This window comes from Pleurodeles waltl, chromosome 6 (genome assembly GCF_031143425.1).
Source record: "Pleurodeles waltl isolate 20211129_DDA chromosome 6, aPleWal1.hap1.20221129, whole genome shotgun sequence".
Taxonomy (NCBI): domain Eukaryota; kingdom Metazoa; phylum Chordata; class Amphibia; order Caudata; family Salamandridae; genus Pleurodeles; species Pleurodeles waltl.
Window position 1 is genome coordinate 1,163,970,561 of NC_090445.1, and position 21,152 is coordinate 1,163,991,712.

At 47.7% G+C, this 21,152-nt stretch overlaps 1 protein-coding gene across 2 annotated transcripts in view; it reads left to right on the forward strand.

The window, feature by feature from the left end:
- Positions 1 to 15,264: 15,264 nt before the first annotated feature.
- Positions 15,265 to 21,152, forward strand: part of PPA1 (inorganic pyrophosphatase 1) — a 327,202-nt gene continuing 321,314 nt past the window's right edge. The window contains exon 1 of one of the 2 annotated variants that reach the window (XR_011204987.1): positions 15,265 to 15,546. Coding sequence is in view for 1 of the 2 variants with exons in the window: in XM_069240377.1 (XP_069096478.1) it covers positions 15,486 to 15,546 (61 nt within the window). In the remaining variant the exon portion in view is untranslated. The remainder of the gene's footprint in view (positions 15,547 to 21,152) is intronic. The other variant, XM_069240377.1, reaches the window with a different exon arrangement.

Here is a 21,152-nt window from a genome sequence, read left to right on the forward strand (position 1 = left end):
GTTGGGGAAGTGCATGCAGGTGTGAGTGTGGACGTGACTGGGAGGGAGGTGGAGGGGCAGAGGAGGGGAAGACAGTGGAGGTAGTGGATGTGTTTGTGTCTGCAACTGTCTGGTGTTTGCGTGAGTGCTTGTGGATGAAGTGTGCTGCTTGTGTCTGCCTGTGCCACTCTTGTGTCTTGTCCTCTGTGCATGCTTGTCAGTATGAGTGTCTGGGATGGGTTGGGGTTGAGGAGGATGAGACTGGGAAATGGTAGTTGGAGGGGGGACGGTAGAAACAGGGATAATGGCTGCCATCAGAGAGAAGGCCAAAGCCTGAATCGATCTCTGTTGGGCCGCCAGTCCAACGTGAATGTCCTCCAGGAATGCATTGCATTGCTGCATCTGGGATGCCAGCCCCTGGATGGCATTCATAATGGCTGATTGCCCTACAGAGATGGATCTCAGGAGGTCAATAGCCTCCTCACTCAGGGCAGCAGGGCTGAGGTGCCTGGGGCGAAGGAGATGCCCACCCTCCTGCGTGAGCGAGCGCGGGCAACTCGCTGAGGGGCTACTGGGAGGAGGTGCTGGTACAGGGGTGGTGGCTGTACCTGCAGCTGGGGTGGTCACAAAGGTGTCTGCCACCACCAGGGACCTTCCATCGGAGGAGGTATCTGAGTCTGTGTTGTCTCCTCCAGTCTCCGCCATGGTGCTCCCCTCGCCCTCTGTCCCACTGGTTCCCTCAGCGTTGGTGGACTCTTCCTTCTGGGTCCTGTGGGATGCAGCGCCCTCTGTCGCCGGTGCCCCTCCGCCAAATGATGCTAATGCACACAAGGACAGGATGACAAAACAAGAAAGGTGGGGAGACAAAAGATACACTGGGTCAATGACTGCACCAACACCACTATTGGCATGCATGCACATCACCGTCACACACAGGGAACAGGCCTAAGCACTATACATTGCACTACCAGTGATACGGCTAGTCACTAAGACAAGATGAGGACCACACACCGCCAACTGCAGCACTCCTGGGACCAACAATGCCCTGGCTGAAATGGACTGCTAACAAGCTAGGTTGCCTGTATTTGTCATAACCCATTATCCTTCAGTTGACCCACGCTTCAATGTCTGGCCCGGTCTTAGGGGAACCCACTAATACACATCCACCACCCAGATAGCACCCCACCAGCCAAAATCTGTAATGATACCCACTGTACTCACCCCCTTGTGGCTGCTGTGATTCCCTCAAGCGCCCATCCAGCTCAGGGTAGGGACTGCCAATATACAGGCCATCAGGGGGGTCAGGTTCCGACGGGCACCCCTTCCTTGTTGGGAGACCATTCCCAGCTGGGCCTCCATGGTTTTCCGTGCTCAGCGTCTCAGGTCCTCCCACCGTTTCCGACAGTGGGTGCTCCATCTGCCATAGACCCACAGGGTCTGCAAGTCCTTGGTGAGGACATGTCATAACCTGTTCTTTTGATGGGCGCTGACCCGCAGAGGCAATACAGGCAGGAGAAAACCATTAGACAAACAGTCCAGCCTGTCAAACAAATGGCCCACCATACCCGTTTCCATCACCATTGGCACACACATAGCCCAGCGCACACCATGTACACCACCTATAGACATTCTCCCAGCCCCCTTACCCCCCTTGCACTATGCTTGCACATACATCTCCATGCATCCTTCCCACATGCATCGCGCCCAAAATTTACTCACCTGTTGGCCCATACAGCTGTCCGTACTGGGGTAGGATCCCATCCAGTTGTCGCTCCAATTCCTCTGAAGTGAAGGCTGGGGCCCTTTCCCCAGTCACACGGGCCATGGTAGGTTCCAAACACAGGTCACAGCAACACACGCAGTGTAGGTGTTCTGTTGAAGGTCAGGAAACAAGTGAGGAATCAGATAGAAAATGGTGGTCACGTCCGCGGCGGTGAACACCGTCACCGCCGGCGTAGATTCCCATTAGCCACTGTACTCCATAGAGCCCCATATTATACAATGAGGAATTGCACTGCGGTGAAAGACCACCTTCCGCTTGAACAGCCAACGTCTGTGGAATTACCTCATTTCCACCTGTCCCTCCATATAGAACAGGCAGTCTCCATTTAAGGGGGAGGAAACAGACCTATCGACAATTACTGCGTCACAGATTAGATTGGCACATACTTCGCCATTTACACTGTCCCAATACATAAGTGCACCATGTTGACTGCAGTTGTGGTTTTGTTGTTCCAATTGTGACACCAGCAAGTTTTCAATTTTCCTCGTTCTGCTTCCCCAGCACAGGTTAGGCTGGAATTCGGTCTAACACAACAGTAGTTGGACAGGAAAGCCCACACAATAAAGACTTGGTACAAAATAAGTAAAAATACTGTCAGCCCTCTAGTCATGGCACTATGGAATTCAGTGAATAACAATGCAACCTCAGTACACAACAGGTACTTGTATGACTCCTTGCAAGAAACACAAACAAAGTACCTATGGGATTCCAACATTTCATATCCTCTTTTGTGTCGAGCGATAAAAAAGGAAATAGACTTCCAATCATTTTAGATGATAAAGTTAAATTTGCGTAGCGCTCACACGCTTGGTCATTAATGCATTCTTATACCATCTTGGCACCATCACATTGTCTGTCCGCAACTTTTGCATCTCATATCAAGCATCGTTTCTTGGTGCTTCGCTTAGGAGCCTTACCAACCAGAGCGAACCAACCATCGTGGAAGAACGGGGGAGAAATTTCCTGCAGGCTATGTAACGGCCCTAAGGAAGATATGGTCCACCTGATTTGTATTTGTCGGGTCTTAAAAGAAGCGTGCCAACAACTATTAAAACCACTCTACGTGAGAAATGGGACTTGCTCCTGTCGGCCAGCAGTGATGTCAATGTTTATCCCTTGTGATGTACAGTCAATATGCAGATTTATCAAATTTCTGACTGTACATACCAAAGATGTGAATCAGCTTCCTGGGACACAGTCTTAATTAATTAATCTTAATTCTTTTAGAACTGAAAGCTGGCACTCTGCACTTTAGACTCATAAAATTGATTTTAATCATACAAAAGGATTTTTATGGTAAAGGAGCTAATGGAATTTTAACAGAATTTTATATGGTATATTATGAGCTGATTGTTATGGTTTTTATTAACTAAACAATAAAGATACCTCTTCTTCTTCTCACCAATTGTGACACCCCACTCGCTCTTGTGTATCTTAGATACCTACCGCTGCGGATGAATAGGAGGTGGAGACATACCCCTGTGTTCAGACCTCTGGTGGACTTGGTTACACTGGAGGACAGACACATTATCCTCACCTATAGACTGGACAGGGCCACAATCACAGAGCTGTGTGTCCAATTGGAGTCTGACCTGATCTCATCTATCCGTCATCCAACTGGGACCCCCCCTCTTGTGCAAGTGCTATAAGTGCTCCATTTCCTGGTGGCAGGTTCTTTCCAAGTGACAGTGGGCTTGGCAGCAGGAATGTCACAGCCAATATTTTCAATTGTGCTGGCAAGAGTTTTGTCTACCCTGGTAAAACACAGGTGCAACTATATTGCTTTCCCCCAGGTGGAATATTTGTCCACTGTGGAGGCCGGATTCTATGCAATGGGACATATCCCCAATATTATTGGGGCGATTGATGGGACACATATTACGTTTGTCCCCCCGCTCCAGAATAAACAGGTGTTCAGGAATCGTAAGAGTTTCCACTCAATGAATGTGCGGATGGTGTGCCTAGTGGACCGGTACATCTCCCACGTCAATGCTAAGTATCCTGGGTTGGTGAATGATGCCTTTTTTCTGAGGAAGAGCAGAATCCCAAATGTGATGGGCCAACTACAGAGGCACAGGGTGTGGCTAATAGGTGAGCCTTGGTCCCCACCCACTGTATGTTAGTGTATGCCTCTGGTGTCAACCCTATAGGATTGTGTGTGGCTAAATGTTGTCCCTCAATACTTGCAGGTGACTCTGGCTACCCAAACCTATTGTGGCTGCTGACCCCTGTGAGGAATGCCAGGACAAGGGCTGAAGAACATTATAATGAGGTAGATGGGCGAACCAGACGGATCATTGAGAGGACCTGCCCGATAGTAGTGGCATGCTGCATGTTGCACAAACTGGCCCTCAGACAGCATGTACCTTTTCTGGAGAAGGAGAAGGCCCCTGTGGCAGCAGTAGACCCTGATCACAGTGAGGATGAAGAGGCTGAGGATGAGGACAACAGAACATCAGTTATCCGTCAGTACTTCCAATGACACACAGGTGAGACAGTGCAAATTAACATTTCTATGACTAGTGGTGTATTCTGTGTGGTTGTGGCATGATGGCATTCACTTCCTTTTACCTCTACTTACTATCGCCTATGGTTTGTCATTTTGCAGATGTTGGTGATATAACAACTGTGTACTGATGTGCTGACTACAGCCAGCTACAGGTCATTATTTCTATGCTCTCACAATGTACAATACATTTGCAGTGGATGAAACTGTTTCCATGAATACACTTTTTCAACACATGACATACAAGTAGTCGAGTTGTGTCCAAGGGTATTTTTCCAGTCTGTTTGTAGCACAGGTCCAGTGTCCAAGGGGCCATAGGAATGGGAGCCACAGCAGTTCAAAGTGGACAAGGTGACAGTATGGGACACAAGGGGGACATTCAGGAGAGTCTCATACCCTGGCAGTGGTCTTGGCAAGTGTCTCTGGCTTCTGTCTGGGTCGCAGGGAACGTTTGCGGGATGGTTCACCTTCTGCAGTGGGAGGGGTGCCGGTGGCCTGTGGGTCCTGTGGTGGGGCCTCCTGCCTACTAACAGCAGTGGAAGTGGAGGGCTGGTCGATGGACCAGTGGAAGGGGCCCGCTAGGGCCCGGTGGTGTGCTGTTGCCTCCCTCATGATGTTGGCCATGTCTGCCAGCACCCCTGCTATGAGATCAGGGTGGTGTTAATGGCCTGCAAGTCCTCCCTGATCCCCTGATCCCCTGATACTGTCCCTCCTGCAGCCGCCTGTTCTCCTGAACGTTGTCTAGGATCTGGCCCATTGTGTCCTAGAAATGTTGGCTCCCAGGATCTTGGTGAGTGCCTCTTGGAGAGTCGGTTCCCTTCTCCTGTCCTCTCCCGGCACACAGCAGTCCTCCCAGTGTCCCTGTTGGCCTGTGCCTCTGTCCCCTGAACCATGTGCCCACTGACCCCAGGTCCCTGATTGTCTTGTTGGCGAGGTGTGGCCTGGGGTCCCTGTACAGGTGGGCACACTGCTGATTGACATGTCCTGGGTACAGGGGAGTGGGTACACTGGGTGGGTGCTGTGGTGTTGGATCCTGATGGGAAAGGCTCTGTGGTGGGATGTGAGTGTGCTTAGGTGACCTGCCGTCCAGGGGTCCCTGGTGGGCATGGTAGGTCATCCAGATCCTGAAGTCCAGAGTTACTGTCATTACTGGAAGCATCTTCTGTTGAGGGACTGGGGAGTCGTGGCACCTCCTCTCCACTGGCTGGCTGGGGTACTTGTGGGGATGTAAGTGATGTATTATTCTTCATGTGTATGACATATTGTACATCCCTGGCTTCCCCTCCATGGTTGCTCTTGCCCTGCCACCTTTTGTTTGTGTATGGTGATCCACCTTGCGATTGTTAATTTCCTTATGCTGTGCATGCTTTGGTGATGGGTGTCCATGCATTGGTATAGCATGCAGAGGTTGGCATTGGGGTTAGTCATATGTGTAGGTGCAGTGCGTGGCATGGAGTGTAGTGATGGGAGTGAGGGTGAGGATGTGAGATGGCATGCAGGTATGGGGGGTGATAGGTAGTAAATGTTGACTTACCAGTGTCCAGTCCTCCGGCTACTCCTGCGAGTCCCTCAGGATGGAGTAATGCAAGACTTGCTCCTTCCATGCTGTGAGCTATGGGGGAGGAGGTGGGGGTCCACTGCCAGACCTCTGTATGGCGAGCTGGTGCCTTGCTGTAATGGAATGTACCTTTCCCCATAGGTCATTCCACCTCTTCCTGATGTCGTCCCTTGTTCTTGGGTGCTGTCCCACGGCGTTCACCCTGTCCACGATTCTCCGCCATAGCTCCATCTTCCGGGCTATGGAAATCTGCTGTACCTTTGCTCCAAACAGCTGTGGCTCTACCCTGACAATTTCCTCCACCATGACCCTTAACTCCTCCTCAGTGAAACGGGGGTGCCTTTGTGGGGTCATGGGTGTTGTATGTTGTGTGTTGAGTAATGCGGTGGGGTGTGGGATGTGGGGTGCGTGAGGGATGTATGGATGTAAGTGGTGTTGTGTAGTTGTCTCTGTGATGTTGATGGCTAGCTCTTGCAGTCTTTTGGTGTTGGAAAGGGTTGTGGGTAATATGGTGTGTGTTTTATAGTGGTGTGGGTGTATGGGTGTGTTGTGTGTATGAATGTCAGGTGTGTGTTTTTAGTATTGGCCAATGTAGTGTTGTTTTGTTTGTGGGTGTCCATTCTGAGCGTGGCGGTATGTACCACCAATGGTTTACCGCCATTGAATGTCCGCTGTGGTGATTTGTGTGTCATACTGTGATGGGCATTGTTTTGTTGGCGCAACGGGATGGGTGCTGGTACTGACACTTTACCACTGACCTTTGGGCTAGCGGATTTGTGTGTGAGGCAGTATATTGTCAGATTGGTGTGTGTGTGTCATAATATGGAGAACGGATACCTGCCACCGCAGCAGTATGTTGGCAGCCGTCAGCGTGGCGGTGAGCGACATTTACCTCCAATATCATAATGAGTCATGATGTCTCTTATCCTGTTGCTAGACATCGGGCAAAAAAATCCAAAAAGGGAACAAGATGGAGTTCCTTTCAGATTATGAAAATAGCCTATCATGTACACAATGACTGTCTTAAATAAGCTGAACCTTGTCTAAAGGACTTGAGAAAGCCCTGGCGTACGCGCCTGGTGGGGCTAAAGACGTGTTGGATGACTCTTATGTTCCCTTTTTGGATTTATTTCTGATGTATCTTATTTGGGAGTCATTTGTTTTCTCTACACATAATAAACAAGCCCAATTGGATTAATAACGACGTTTCCTGTAATCCTGTTCATCCGAATTTGCTGAATTTATGGCATTTGGATTTTAAATAAAGACTCCTTACAGTGGGACTTTACCACCCTCCTTTTCAGTTGATCCCTATGAGCTGCGTCATATATTTTGCCACCCATAGGGAGCCCATGCAAAGGCTTCTACAGGACTGCCATTGCAGCCTGAGTGAAAAGGCGCAAGCACCCTTTCACTGCAATTTTTCACCCTTTCACTGCCATTTTTCACTACACCAGGTCACTTATTTGTCACCCCTGTGCTAGGCCTTCTAGCCCAGAGGGCAGAGTGCAAAGTACCTGTGTGTAAGGCCACCCATGCACTAGCAGAGGTGCCCCCACGAACTCCAGGCCCATTTTCCCAGACTTCGTGATTGCGGGGATGCCATTTTACGCATGTACTGGATATAGGTCATTATGTCCAGCTACATAATGGTAACTTCTAAAATAGGCATGTTTGGTATCAAACATGTTGGAATCATACCCCAAGGCTTTTGCAAACATTGGTTGTATGATTCCATGCCCTCTGGGGGCTCCTTAGAGGACCCCCAGTTTGCTATTACAGCCTTCTGAGGGTTTCCATGCAGGCCAAGCTGCTGCCACCTCTCAGAAAGGTTTCTTCCCTCCTGTTGCTGGAAAAGCTTGAGCCCAGGAAGGCAGAACAAATTATTTCCTTTGGGAGAGGGGTGCTACACCCTCTCCCTTTGGAAAAAGGTGTTACAGGCTTGAGAGGGGTAGCCTCCCCAAAACACTGGAAATGCTCTGAAGGGCACATTTGGTGGCCTACTTGCATAAACCTGTCTATGCCGGTTCAGGGATCCCCACTTCCTGCTCGTGGATTAGTACCCCTGGGGCACAGGAGCAGTTGAAGAGTGCCCCTGGGGTACCAAAAGGAACTGCTCTCAGTGGGGATCACTGTGGCGGCCCGGGGCGACAGAAGAGATGCACTTTCTACCCTGTTGTGTGCGAGCGCCTCGGCCGGAAAGAAGAGCTGACCAAGAGGGCCACACTGATGTGCCTGGGAGGCCCTGGAGGGCCCCGTACATATCTCCCCCCGCGCGAACAGCTGAGAGAATACCTTCGGCTCAGGCAGGTAAGCAGTCCTACCCGACGAGCTGGAAAATGGCGCACCGTGCCCCCTAACCAGGAGGCTCGTCGCCTGGAGGCCGACCCCTAGAAATCACAGAGACACATCGCGAAGGTGCTGCCCTGAGTCCACTAAGTGGTCTGATGGGGGTCCGTGCTCAGAAGGGGTGCACCCCGGCAGATCCCCACAGCCCAGTTCTTACCACTGCTCTGCGCAATCGCGGGCAGCGAGGTAGTAGGAAGAAATTATGGTACCTGGAGCATAGGAGCTCCTGTGGGACCCGATTATACCACAGTCACCGCACTCTCCCTAGAGAACGTGCATGAGCACAAGACTCTCTGATTGACGGGATTGTGGGCGGTTCTGGACGTAATTGCTTCTTCCACCCTAATATTTCCCTTTTCTAAGGTGCATTTTTCTATGATCTGTGCCCCCCAGGACGGTCTCATTTATTGTGCATACCTGGTGATGTCTGGGCCTTCCTAAGGGTCTTTACTTAATGCACTGTTGGTGATAATGACAACTTGACTACTTCTTATGTTGCAGGACAACCAGTAACCTATATGTCTATCTGACCTTTTTGTTTTATTATGACTACTACTTACTTCTGCAGAGTACTAGTAACCTGTGCAATGTTCTGACAACTGCTTGGGTAGCAGGGTATTACTGACATGTTGTGTTTGGTCTAATGTACAATACAGTTTATTTTTATTTAACTTGTTGTTTTTCCTTTGTGGTGTATTTATTGCATCACATGTGTTGTGTGTGTTGAGCAATTGCTTTACACATTGCCTCCGGGTTAGGCCAGACTGCTCGTGCCAAGCTACTAAGGGGGTGAGCAGGGGCTAGCCTGGGTGTGGAACCCCCTCGCCCTGCTTGGCATAGATGCATATCGTAGCCAACCAGAAACCCCATTTCTAACAATAGAATTCTGTGGTGGATTGGGACTCCTGCCATTTCATGGATTCCAGTGACTGGAAGCTACTTTCCTCAGTGTTCAGAGCTCTGATGGACAGATGGGGTCCTTGCAGCCTGGACCTAATCACTTCCAGACTGGACACACAGCTTCCTCTATTTGTCAGCTGGTGACCGGATCCAGGGCAGTGCTTAATTTGTAAATTAAAATGTGCCGGTGCCCAAAGCCCTCCACTGAAAAATGCAGCTGCTGCAATTAAATGTGATATGTGTCTTTTGCTTGCAGCAAATGCTTGAGGCAGAAGAATAAGCCCCGGCCCTCAAAAATAAGTGCTGGTGCTCAGCACCGGAAACAATAAGCACAAATTAAGCACTGATCCAGGGCCAAAGCAGGGGGCGTGTTTATCCAGGACTGGACAGTAGGACAGAAGGTCAGACATATGCCTTCCCTCCTTTCCTTCTAATCCCCAGGGTGGAAGCCCAGGTCAGGCGCTAGAAGGCATTGATAGTGCTGATAACTCCAATATGGAAATCTCAGGCATGGTTCCGTTCCCTGTTGGAGATGTCCTGGGCAGCCCAATAGAACTTCCATCCTTCCCAGACATCCTTCCGGATCCTCAAGGCCATCAACATCCTGTGGTTCTCCAGAGACATCTCAGGCTCATGGCTTGGAGAATTTCATTCCCCATTAGCAGAACGGAGGACTTTCAAGTGAATCTGATCACTTCATCCAACAAGGTTGGTCCCCTGGTACCATTAAGAGATACCAGTCGGCCTGGACACGATGGATGCGTTGGTGTGTGGAGAGACATATTGATCCCATGATCGAAGAAATTACAGACATAATTTTCTTTGGCTTTGAACCTGCTGTTTATTAAAGTGAAGAAGTGAATGCATAATCCTCGCCTCTGTGTCCTTAATAGAATTGAAACTTTTCTTCTCGGTAGGTAGTACATTTTTCATTCTGTGTCAGGACCGGAGGCAATGATTATGCATTTCTCTCTTCACTTTTATTAAACATCCAGTTCAAAGTTCAACACAAGAAAAAAACAGAACACTACATACCCCATGATTCATAACACAGTATCCATTGTAACCAATGTCCAGTCCTATAACAGTCCGATTGTCCATATACATCCCCCACTCTCCGAGTCCTCCCTCTTTCTTCACTGCTGTAACTCGATCCCTAGTGCGGCAGGCTTCAGCCCGAGAGTAGATTCAGTTCTTCATACTCATAGGGTCCACCAGAGGGTGCTCTTTCGTGCCACTTCTGAGGCCTGTAATGCGCAGAACAAAACGGATCGAGTTGCTGGTAATCAGCAACGTGCAATCAGTTTCTTGCTAAGGGGTAGGAGCTCTGTAGTAACAGTGAACAGAGCTCCTTTAAACCCTTTCAACCCTCGCATAATGCCATGTTTGCGGTACATATATGCCCATTTGTAGGCCCGGCCCTGCACTACCACCTCGGTGAGTTTGTTTTTTTCTGGGGAAATTTGGTGCTTGTCAAAGAATCTGTTGAGGGGGCTTCCCGAGTTAACTATAGGACGTTTAATTAGGAAAGTTATTTTTCTCCTCTGTGTGCTCTCACCCTCTAGACTATGCAGTCCCTTCAGGACCATGAATATTCCCCCAATATGTCTATGGATGAGGGCCCCTCGCAATGCTGTCTTCCGGCTGAACTGGGTGTCCTCTTATCCATGCCATAGCCAAGACAATGGCCCCCTTACACAAGAGTGTGGCCAAGTTGGCGGCCCAGGTCTCAACGGAGCAGGCATGTTTGGGGATTAAAGAGCTGGCCCTAGTGGCAGCAAATAATGGCTTCCAAGAAATCATGCAAACGTGACGTGGGGTGTCTGGATGGCTTTGAGCATCTCACTGAAGTCTTCCACAAGAGTGCACACATGTTAAAGCAGGCCCCTACAGGGTGGATGTATGGCCCGGCGAGATTGGTGACGAGGTCACCCCTATAACCGACCCTGACAAGGTTACCCCTTCAGGGAGAGGGTTACACAGATGACGATGCATCCTTGGACCGAGAATCCGGTCATCCATAGTGCCCGGCTGCGGCCATGCCAGATCTCAATGAAGGGAACACTTCCACCTTGGACATGTTCGACCCAGAGGGTATTTATCATCCTAGGTCGTCCGAACGGTGACTGGATCCAAAAGACGTAGAATACATGCCCAGCAGGATCCGCCTACCTCTGGACAAGGAGGTCTGGGACAGACTAAAGGCAGAATGCCCTCAACCTACTTTGGAACGCAAAGTGCCATCTACGCCTGATATTGACCCTAAGTTGTGTACTCTCTTTGGAAAGTAAACTAAGGACCCTAAAAAGGGTGTTGACCACTAGTGGAGGGTGTCTCAGGATAAACTTTTAGATTCATTGGGACCCCTGACACAAATCACCTGAACAGGCGAAGCACACAGGCAGACCCCTGCCCACGGACATAGTGGCAGGATGGGCCAGAGGGCAGTTTGCCTTCTGGGCAATGCTAATTGCGCTATCTCACCAGCGAGGTGCTGCTCTCTACTCATCAAAATGTATCCAAAACTTGGGAAGCTCTTCAACTCGGAAGCAGAGGCAGTTGCCCAGGGACACCAGTGTGGCGATCCCTTTGTGAAGAAGTTGGGAAAATTTGCTGCAACATTCTCCGCGCTTGACAAGACACAGACCTTGATAAAAAAGATTTTCCCTGGAAAGGTATTTGGGGGGCTCATTCCTCTGGCTGCTCCACTCTTCAAAGGCCCCGGAGAAAGTTCCGGCAAGAGAAACAACAGTTGGGATGGCCGACAGACAACGTTCTTCCCCAACTAGGGAAGAGGGAAGAACAGAACTAATTGAGGTGCCTGTGGCACGGCAAATGCCTCCGGAGGGTTTATTGGTAAGCATAACCCTTCTTCCCCTAAAACTCTGGTGGAGAGGTTGAGGAGATTTGCACACAAATGGGCAGTGATCACCTCCGACGTTTGGATGCTACATACTGTGGAGGGTTTCCACATAGAGTTCTGGGGAACTCCAGTGCAGGGGGCATCGCCAAAGCCAATCTTCTTCTCACAAGCAGACACGCCATTGATTGATGCAGAGGTGCAGGAGCTTCTAGTGAAAAATGCAGGTCAGTACTCCACCCATGGGGTTTCCTAAGCAATATCTTCCTGGTGAAGAAGAAAGACAAAGGTTTTTGCCCCGTCATAAACTTACGTGCACTCAACGAATGGGTATTGTATAGGCACTTCAAAATGGAGGACATCCACATGCTCAGGGATCTCCTCCTTCAAGGGGCTTTGATGGTACAATTGGACCTCAAGGACGTGTACCTCACAGCCCTGATCTTCCCTCCACACCACGGGTTTCTACAGTTTATATGGAGACAAGTGTTTGAATTCAAATCTCTCCCTTTCTGACTTTTGTCAGCATCCTGGTGTTTCAAGAAACTTCTCAAAATGGTAGTAGAGCACCTCAGGAAGCAGGCCGTACTGCTAATAATCTACTTAGACAATATCCTCCTGATAGATCAGTCTCAATCCCAACTCTTGTCTCACGCAAACATGACTACTATCTTGCTTCACGATCTGGGGTTTGCGATAAATCAGGAGAAGCCGGAGTTGATTCCCTCTCAGACTATGGCCTTTCTAGGTTTCCTTATAGACTCCAATGAGGCCTCCTTCAGCCTACCAAACATGAAGGTAACCAAAATCAAGAAAGAACTGGGAATGGTTCTGAGGAGGAACAGGATCTACCTCAGACAGTTTGCCAGGATAGTGGACTGCTATTGTCCTTGATCCAAGCCATATTCCCGGGTTCCCTTCATTACAGGGCCGTACAACGACTGAAAGCGTGGCACCTCAGGCAGGGAGTAACATACTCAGAGTTGATAGCCCTCTCCAAGGAGGCAAGGAAAGAATTGCAGTGGTGGATAGACCACATGGAGACTTGGAACAGCAGAGTGATCTTCGAATCCTCCCCGGACCTCAACATAGAATAGGATGTCAGCCATCAGGGCTGGGGGTCCAGGTGTGGAGAGACTTCGATGGGGAGGCGATGGACTCAGCAGGAACTCAATCTGCATATCAACTGCCTGGAACTCCTAGCAGGAATTTTTGTGATCAAGTCCCTGACGCGGGACAGAGTCTCCTGTTGTATTCTCTTGAGGATGGACAATGTGTCAACAGTTCAGTACATAAACCGTTTGGGTGGCAACCGCTCAAGAGCATTGGCAGAACTGGCAAAAGATTTGTGGCATTACTGCCTCCAAGGCCAAATCTTAGTGACAGCGGAATGTCTTCTGGGGTCACAGAATACCCTAGCAGACTGGAACTCCAGGCACATGAAGGATAGCAGTGACTGGCAACTGGACAGGAGGGTCTTTGCGGCCCTGATGGATCACTGGAGTCCGTGTTCAGTAGATCTCTTTGCATCCAGACTGAACGCACAACTACTGAAATATTTCAGTTGGCACCCGGATTCGGGGGCATCAGCAGTAGATGCATTCTTACAGGAATGGGGGACAGAGCAGGCTTATGCCTTTCCCCCTTTCATGCTCATACCGAGAGTAACAGCTCAAATGCGGCATCAGAGAGCATCAGTGGTTCTGATAACCTCTCTGTGGAGATCCCAGGTATGGTTCCCTGCACTGCTTGAACTCTCTTGCGACTTCCTGATCCCAGATTTTCCATGCGTACTGCTGGAAATCACACCCTCTAGTGCTCCAGGGCCATCTCAAGCTCATGGCGTGGATATTTTCAGGCATAGATGGGAAGACATCAGACTTTCGGAAGGGGCTGAAAGATTTATCCAACAGCCTTGGGCCCTGGGGACTTGTAAAAGATATAGGTCAGCATGAAATCGTTGAGTTCGTTGGTGTGTGGAGAGACAACTGGATCGAATGGGGCTCCAACATACTCTTACATTTCTTGTCTTCGTGGCAGGATAACCAATACCTCTCAAGAAAGGAGATATCAGCAGTTAGCTATTCTACAATGCTTAATATCCAGTAAAAGGGTATCTGATGTGAGGACTCTATACATTACTGGTAGAGGGTTTACACTGGAAGGAGTCACCTTTACAATATCTAGAAGGACCAAATGCAATACCAGGTCAGTAATATACCTGGATTTTGAGAGTTCACCTAAGTTGTGTGTGGTCAGATACCTTAAGGCTTATGAAGACATGACGGTGAAATGCCCACCACAGGGAGAGGGACAGATCATCAAGAAACTATTTAAAGCGGTATCCTCCCCTTCTATTGCAAGGAGGGTATAGTGGATTATAGCAGCGGCAGAAATGAATGGGGCAGACTCCACTGGAGGAGCCATGGCTTCCAATGCCACCAAGGTAGGTGGCAGATTGGAAGACATTAAGACTGTAAGATGTGCTTGTGTTACAATGGTTATTGTATGAACTTATAAATTTAAGTAGCCTTGAGTAGAAATTAATAAGGAGATCGTTTTTTCAACAATTACATTGTCTCTTGTAGGGACTGATACCACGATGAACTGATGGTGCTTGAACTTAACCAACTGCAGTGAAGTTGAGGAAGGACTCGGAGAGCGGGGGATACATAGAGACAATCGGACTGTTATAAGATTGGACATTGGTTACCATGGACACTGTGTTATGAACCATGGGATATGTAGTGTTCTGTTTTTTTCTTGTGTTGAACTTTGAACTGGCTGTTTAATAAAAGTGAAGGAAGAAATGCATAATCCTCACCTCTGGGTCCTTAATAGAATTGAAACTTTCCTTCTTCACAGCTAGAACATTTTTCATTTAGTGTAATATTGGGGTTAAAGGTCCTTTGATGTCCTTTGTTGTTACAGTTCAGGGTCAAAGGTCTAATGCCATCACTTCCTGTAATGTCACTTAGATCAACGGGTATGTGATGTAACTTCTGCATCCCTAGCATTTTGTTGAATCGACGTCCATGCATAAGTCTCAGAAATGCATTGGTCTTACACTGAGTGGGGGCCACTGGAGGATTAGACAAATGCTCTAGGTTCAACACCTATCTGCCTAGACTCTGACTCTCTGAGCCACTTCTCAGACGCCTTTCAGCACCAGTGAATGTAAATGAAAATACCGAAAACCATTACGAGACAGGCGCGCACATGCGCACTCGGTGCAGCGTTCTCCACCCTTCAGTAATGTAATTGGCTTGATACAGCTACGGAGTCCCACAGTTCGCAGGGGGAGTGAGCTTGCCCCAAATCCCGCCCATGTGGGCCCGGCCCTTCCGTGGCCGTTCCTCCCCGGGCCGTCAACTCCCGCAGACTCTGTTCCTTTCAGGCCCCTCCCCAATCCCACTATGGGTCTCAGCCCTTCAGTGTCCGCCCATTCGTACAACGCCCCTTTAGTTCTTTTGCTGTTCGGTGTAGTCATCCTCTCCTTTCGCTTTAAGCGCGCCGTGCGAGTAGGTCAGCGCCGCAGTCTGCCGGAACCATGAGCTACGCAACCGAGGAGCGCGGCGACACCAACAGCCTGGAGCACCGCATGTTTTTCAGTGAGTGAGCGAGCACGCGGGAGAGGGAAACTGTCGCCCCTGTCCAGGCATTACACCGCATACCGGCCTGACTGCTCAGGGCAAGGACATTCATTCATTCGCGTCTCATAGTCTCCTCCTACAAGGCTACACAGACCTTCATTCTTTCATTGAGCTCTATAGGCCCGTGTTTGTTTATTCATCCAGCTCTCATGCAGTCATGGCCGTACCAACAGTCACCCTTCTCTTAGCTCCTCGTGCCTTGTTTCACTTGTTCCTCGGAACCAGAGGAAATCTGTCACCTCCACACACCTCATTATGCCGGAGCCTGCATGGGTTCCTGTCTATTTCTCCATTCATTCGGTGGAAGGAACACACGCTCATGTAATAACAGGCGAATGCGGTGCCATACGCAAAGTCTTAACTCCCCCCCCCCCCCCCCCCCCTTTTCTGGCAATCAAATGTAGAGTACGTTCGCCATTCACTCGCCCGTTGATACATCTTCCCCACTTGGGGCCAGATGTACCAAAGGATTTTACCCATTCTGTGTCTATGGGAAAAAGCTTTCGTACATATGGCCCTTGGTTTACGTAGGCTCCCACCTAGGTCCAGTTTAGATGGAGGGACTCGACAACTGCAAACAACGTTCAAGGCAACATTCCCTCATTTAAAGCGTATCCACTCTCCTAAAAACGCAGCAGACATCTGTAAAAGTGTTTCTCAAACTGTGGGTTGCGCTCCAGTTTTGTTGGGTTGCAAAAGCTCAAGCAAGGACAAAAGATCCCTTTATTCTGCGTTTTGCCTTGTCACATTTAATTCACAGGCAGAGTTAATGATAGACTATTTCTTCTGACAGATTGCTTCTTATTTTTTCAACATGGAGGTTGGTGTTTACAAGTTCTAATCGGATTAAATCAAGACACTACTTGCTGATGCATCAATGATAAATATTCAGTGAAACCCGATTTTCAAACAGTATTATTTGTGTGCAATCTAGTTTTTATCAATAAAATGCTAAATATGTGCAAATGTAATGTCCATTTAAAAGTTAAAGGTGCTAACTGTAAATAACAGTGCGCTATGCCACGAAGCTTTAGTTGCATAAAAAATCGCCCACTCTTGTTTATTGTAGGTAGGTCACGAAAGTTTGTTGTTTTAAAAATTGGGTTGGTTCTAAAAGATTTTGGTAACAACTGCTCTATAGAATTAACTAAGGTTACCCGCTTTACAAGTCTGAGTCACTGTCATGAAACAGTTTGCCCATCACTCATTCTTTGTAGGAACAGCCTCTTATAAAACAGGCTTCGCTCATTCCCAAGACAACAGGATGTCAGGTGTCCAATAACACAGACAAATCACACACCCTTGTTATTCATATATGAAGGTCCCAATTTCTTTTGAACTCCTGTGTAAAGACAACGTTCTCCCTCTAAACCATCCACTAACACTAAATGTCAGTATCAAAGTCACCCAGTAGAGTACCTCCGCTTTATGAGTTACAGCAGTAAACCAGTGTCAGTACAGCACACAGAGGCCCAGTAATTTTAGTCGTGTGCGCAGCAAATGTCCACTAATAGATTACATTGTAAAACCCAGTACCACTGAAATTAAGTGACTGCAGTATTTTGCGTTAGTTCTGGGTTTACTATGCGTGCCACACGTTCCCCCATCTTCTGCATGATTTGAAAATGTTTGTGCAAAAAATACTTTCTGAAGCAAACGCATCATAAGCTAATGAAGAATGACCCTTGTGGTGCAGTGCACAGACAGGCACTTTGAAAGGTGCCCAGTTAGCCTCTTCATTTTTAGAATGTTGCAATCGGGAGTTAAACTGGTCGTAATAAGGTGGAACTGATGTCTGACAGTATTGCTGTCTACAGTTTTGCTATCTCCAGTTGATGAACTGAGGAAGAGGTTTTGTCTGCATCGTGAAAAAAACATTTAAACATGGTGTAAATAATACTTGTTATGATTTGTATAGTTGGGTAGATTGCAGTTCTACCCAGCAAACTGTTTTCAAAGCAGCAGTTATTCCAAGAGGAGATTTAGAAAACTGAACAATCTCAAACATTTTACTTCTTTTTAAGAAATGATAACTTGAATTTTATAGCTGCTTTAGTGAAATGGTTCTGCTATGAACATGTAATATACTGTGGGGCTGTTCTTTAATGGAAATGTACGATTCTAAACGCCCATGTTTGTACACAAAGTAAGCCTAACCTAAAGACCATACAACATGAGTGACGTGCTCAAAACTGAAGGCACACACTGTTTATTACAGGAAACGTAGACACGGAGGCAACAAACTATAGGTGCGCACATCTTCTAACCAACATTGTTTTACTCTTTAAGTTAGACTGGACAGTGTAAATAGTGTTGCTAAACGTGTAGCAAAGACATCGTCATTGGTGGTGAATAACATTTGCAATAGGATCTTGTGACTATGTATTTTTTCCTTTCCCAATCTTTCTGTCAACCAGGCAATTCAACTACTGGCCGTACTGTGAGCGCTTTCGAAGTGCTTGATAGATTTCTGTGGAAGACATGCGTTGTGGTATTCCATTTATCAGTACAAGAAATTGCTGCTAGTACTATGGTTTTTATTCATTACATTTTCATCTTGCCACTGGCATTCTGGCAATCTGGTCCTGATGGTGTTCTCAGCAGTATGTTAGGAGCATTTTATAGTGCACGTTTTCCATTTGTGTAGAACAGTATCACGTTAATCTTAGTACCCTTTTTATAGATGTTTTTTTTTCTTTTTTTTTTCGATTTATAGTTTTTTGGGATTGCTTAATGACTGGTGTGTCGAATAAGAGTGCATATGAAAAATAGTGTTTAATGTTGTCATAAATGTTTGTAATGGCCTACTGTACATGGATAAAGAGGCCCAAGGACTTTATTTTGTTCATCTTCGGTAAATGGTTATTGATTGCTGGCCTGATTCAGGCTGTTCTTGAGAGCCAATGGCAGGGATCGTCTCCTACCTGATTAAAAAAATGCTAAGGCTTGATTGTTATTGCTCCTAACTTTTTTTACATAATGCCTTGATTTTGTTTAGACACTTTTTTTGGGCTTGTATCATCTGTTCGCTCTGCGGGTCGAGGGATGTGGTGGTAGGGCACTGGGGTAGAATTCTCACAGTGCTGTCCTTCCAGCTGACAGCCTAGTGGTGGGATGATATTTTTTTTCCCACCAGATACGGATGAGGGAAGGGGTATGTCCAGGGCTGGGAGTTTTGGGCTAATTCAGATGTTTGTACAGAGATTTTATTTTGAGTGGGGTATGCTGGGCTGGGGGGATAAGTGGGGAAAAATGAGTCAGAATGCTCTCAAAGTTCTTTTTGAGTGGGTATCTAGTTATGACACTTGTTAGCACCTGAGGCATAGACCTAGTATGACACAATTGACACTGTTTGCTACAATGTCCAAGCTTACGGTAATGTGTTGGAATATTGCTGGCCTCAGTTGTGATCTTAAGTGACCGTTGGCGAAGGAGGATATGGCACTTCATAAGCCACTGGTGCTGTGGTTAACTGAGATTCATTTTGCGTATAAGGACTGTTCCTTGCTGAAACATCTTGGCTATAATACTGTTGTAGGCACTTGCTAGTGTGTATCAATTTGTGAAGTTGCTATACTGTCTGCTAGACCTGCTGAGTGTAGGGTTCTTAAAACCGCTGATGATCCCTGGGGGAGGTGGGCAATAGCCCAGCTTCTCATCGATAGACTGAAAATTTTTCTCTGCATATTATACGGGCCAAACATAGATGAACCTGGGATATTTGATTGTTGTGCTTAGAATGTTAGATTGGGCAGAGGACCAAATACTAATGGGTAATTTTAACTGTATAATGGATTATGGGGGGAGATACCACTAATTGAAGGGTCAAAATATGGGCATCTATTTTAGAAATTGGTCGACTGTATGATTTGACTGACGAATCGAGGGTTCTCTGTGCTTTAAGGCCAGGGTATACTTTGTACTCCTTTCCTCACAAGTTCTACTCAATCATCAATATGATTTTTGCTGGGTCACCGCTAATTCATGCATTGGAATTCTGCCCCAAGATCACTTTAGACCATAACCCAGTATTGCTTGTGTTCTAATTAAGTACTAATGGAATGGAAAGGCACCAGTTTATATTTCCTCAGTATATGCTCTCCAACCCTACCCCGGGTGTGGAATCTATTAAACTATCTACTTGTCCATGGGACAGGTTGCATCTGAAATCTACTTGTCCTGTAAAGAAATCTACTTGTCCTTTTGGTGCCATGTAGTGTGGCGACAAATTATGACGGCAATCTCATTATGTAAGAGCTCTGATAATAGCCTCTCTGATTATGCCAGGGCTACTACTATAGTAGGGCTTGAATACTTGCAATTTCAATCCCGACTATAGCAGTTTCCTTATTTTGCCACCTTTCTGCAGATCTACATACTGGGGCTGAAGGAAGCAGTAAGCAATAGTTCCAAGGCTGGAATGCCTTTGAGTCTGCAAACCTACTAACTTGCATGTTTTAAGGGTTTTTACCAGCTCTTCTCTAACCTTTTCCCATAATGAGAAACGTTGGAAATTTACTCCTGACAATGGCAGAAGTAGAAGTTCTTCCAGGGTTGGAAATAAATAGTGGTTGGAGGGAAAGTGAACTTGTAAATGCTCAATAGATTTTGACATGAGCAAATCTTAACATGAATATTTGCTCGTGCTAAAATAAAATTCACACATATTTTCTAGGGGTATGATTTCCTGGACTACTTCTGTAAGGTCTTGTGACTGCATGAAAGCCACTGATTTAAAGACATATACCATGGGTGCACGTTTGTGACTTTCTATAAGAAGTGGGACCCTCTATTGAGATGGTGGGGTCGGAGGACATGGTGGGCTGCAGAGGCGCTGCCGCACGCTGAGCACTGTCTTCCGGGTTAGGGCGGGGGCGAGGGCAAGAGCTCCCCATACGTACTAATGTGTCGGCCAGATTGTCAGGAACTCCCAAGGTCTCGGGAGCCGCGAGCTGGCTCCAACATTGCTTTTGACTCCCCAGGGGCTCTGTGGGATAGAGCAGCCTTGGAGCTTCATCGCTCACAGAGGGCCGTAGCACGGCCCCCCTCCGGGGTGAAGCAGGCAGGGGCAGAGCCAGCACAGGCAAAGGCTGGCTTAGCCCTGGACAGCTTAAGGTTCTTCCAGGAGGCAGCAGGAAGGTGAGGAGCAAGAGTGGAGCATTAGAAGGGCCTGGAAAGCTTTCAGGGGGCCAACAAGGACGCCCTTGCTGTGGAACACGTGGAGTGGGGCTCAACTACAATGTAGGAGGGTCTCGGATCCTTTACATTTGGAGACTGTTGGTCATCTCTCTAACTCTGCTTGCTTAGCTGACAGTAAAGGGCCCCGGGGACCCAGGGATGAAGATATTACCACCTGTGTATTGGGCCAGGCCCTAAAAAACCGGTCTAGAGGTCTGTGTGGCAAAAGAAATAGTAACTTTGCCCCTAAAATTACCCCCTCTGTGAGATCCTTCTTTAAACTTAAGCCTGGGATGGAAGTTTTCCCATTAGAGATTGTACAGGAAAGGGACTCCCAAGGCGCTACGGAGATTCAGGAGCAATCGGATACAAGGCTTCTTGGACTA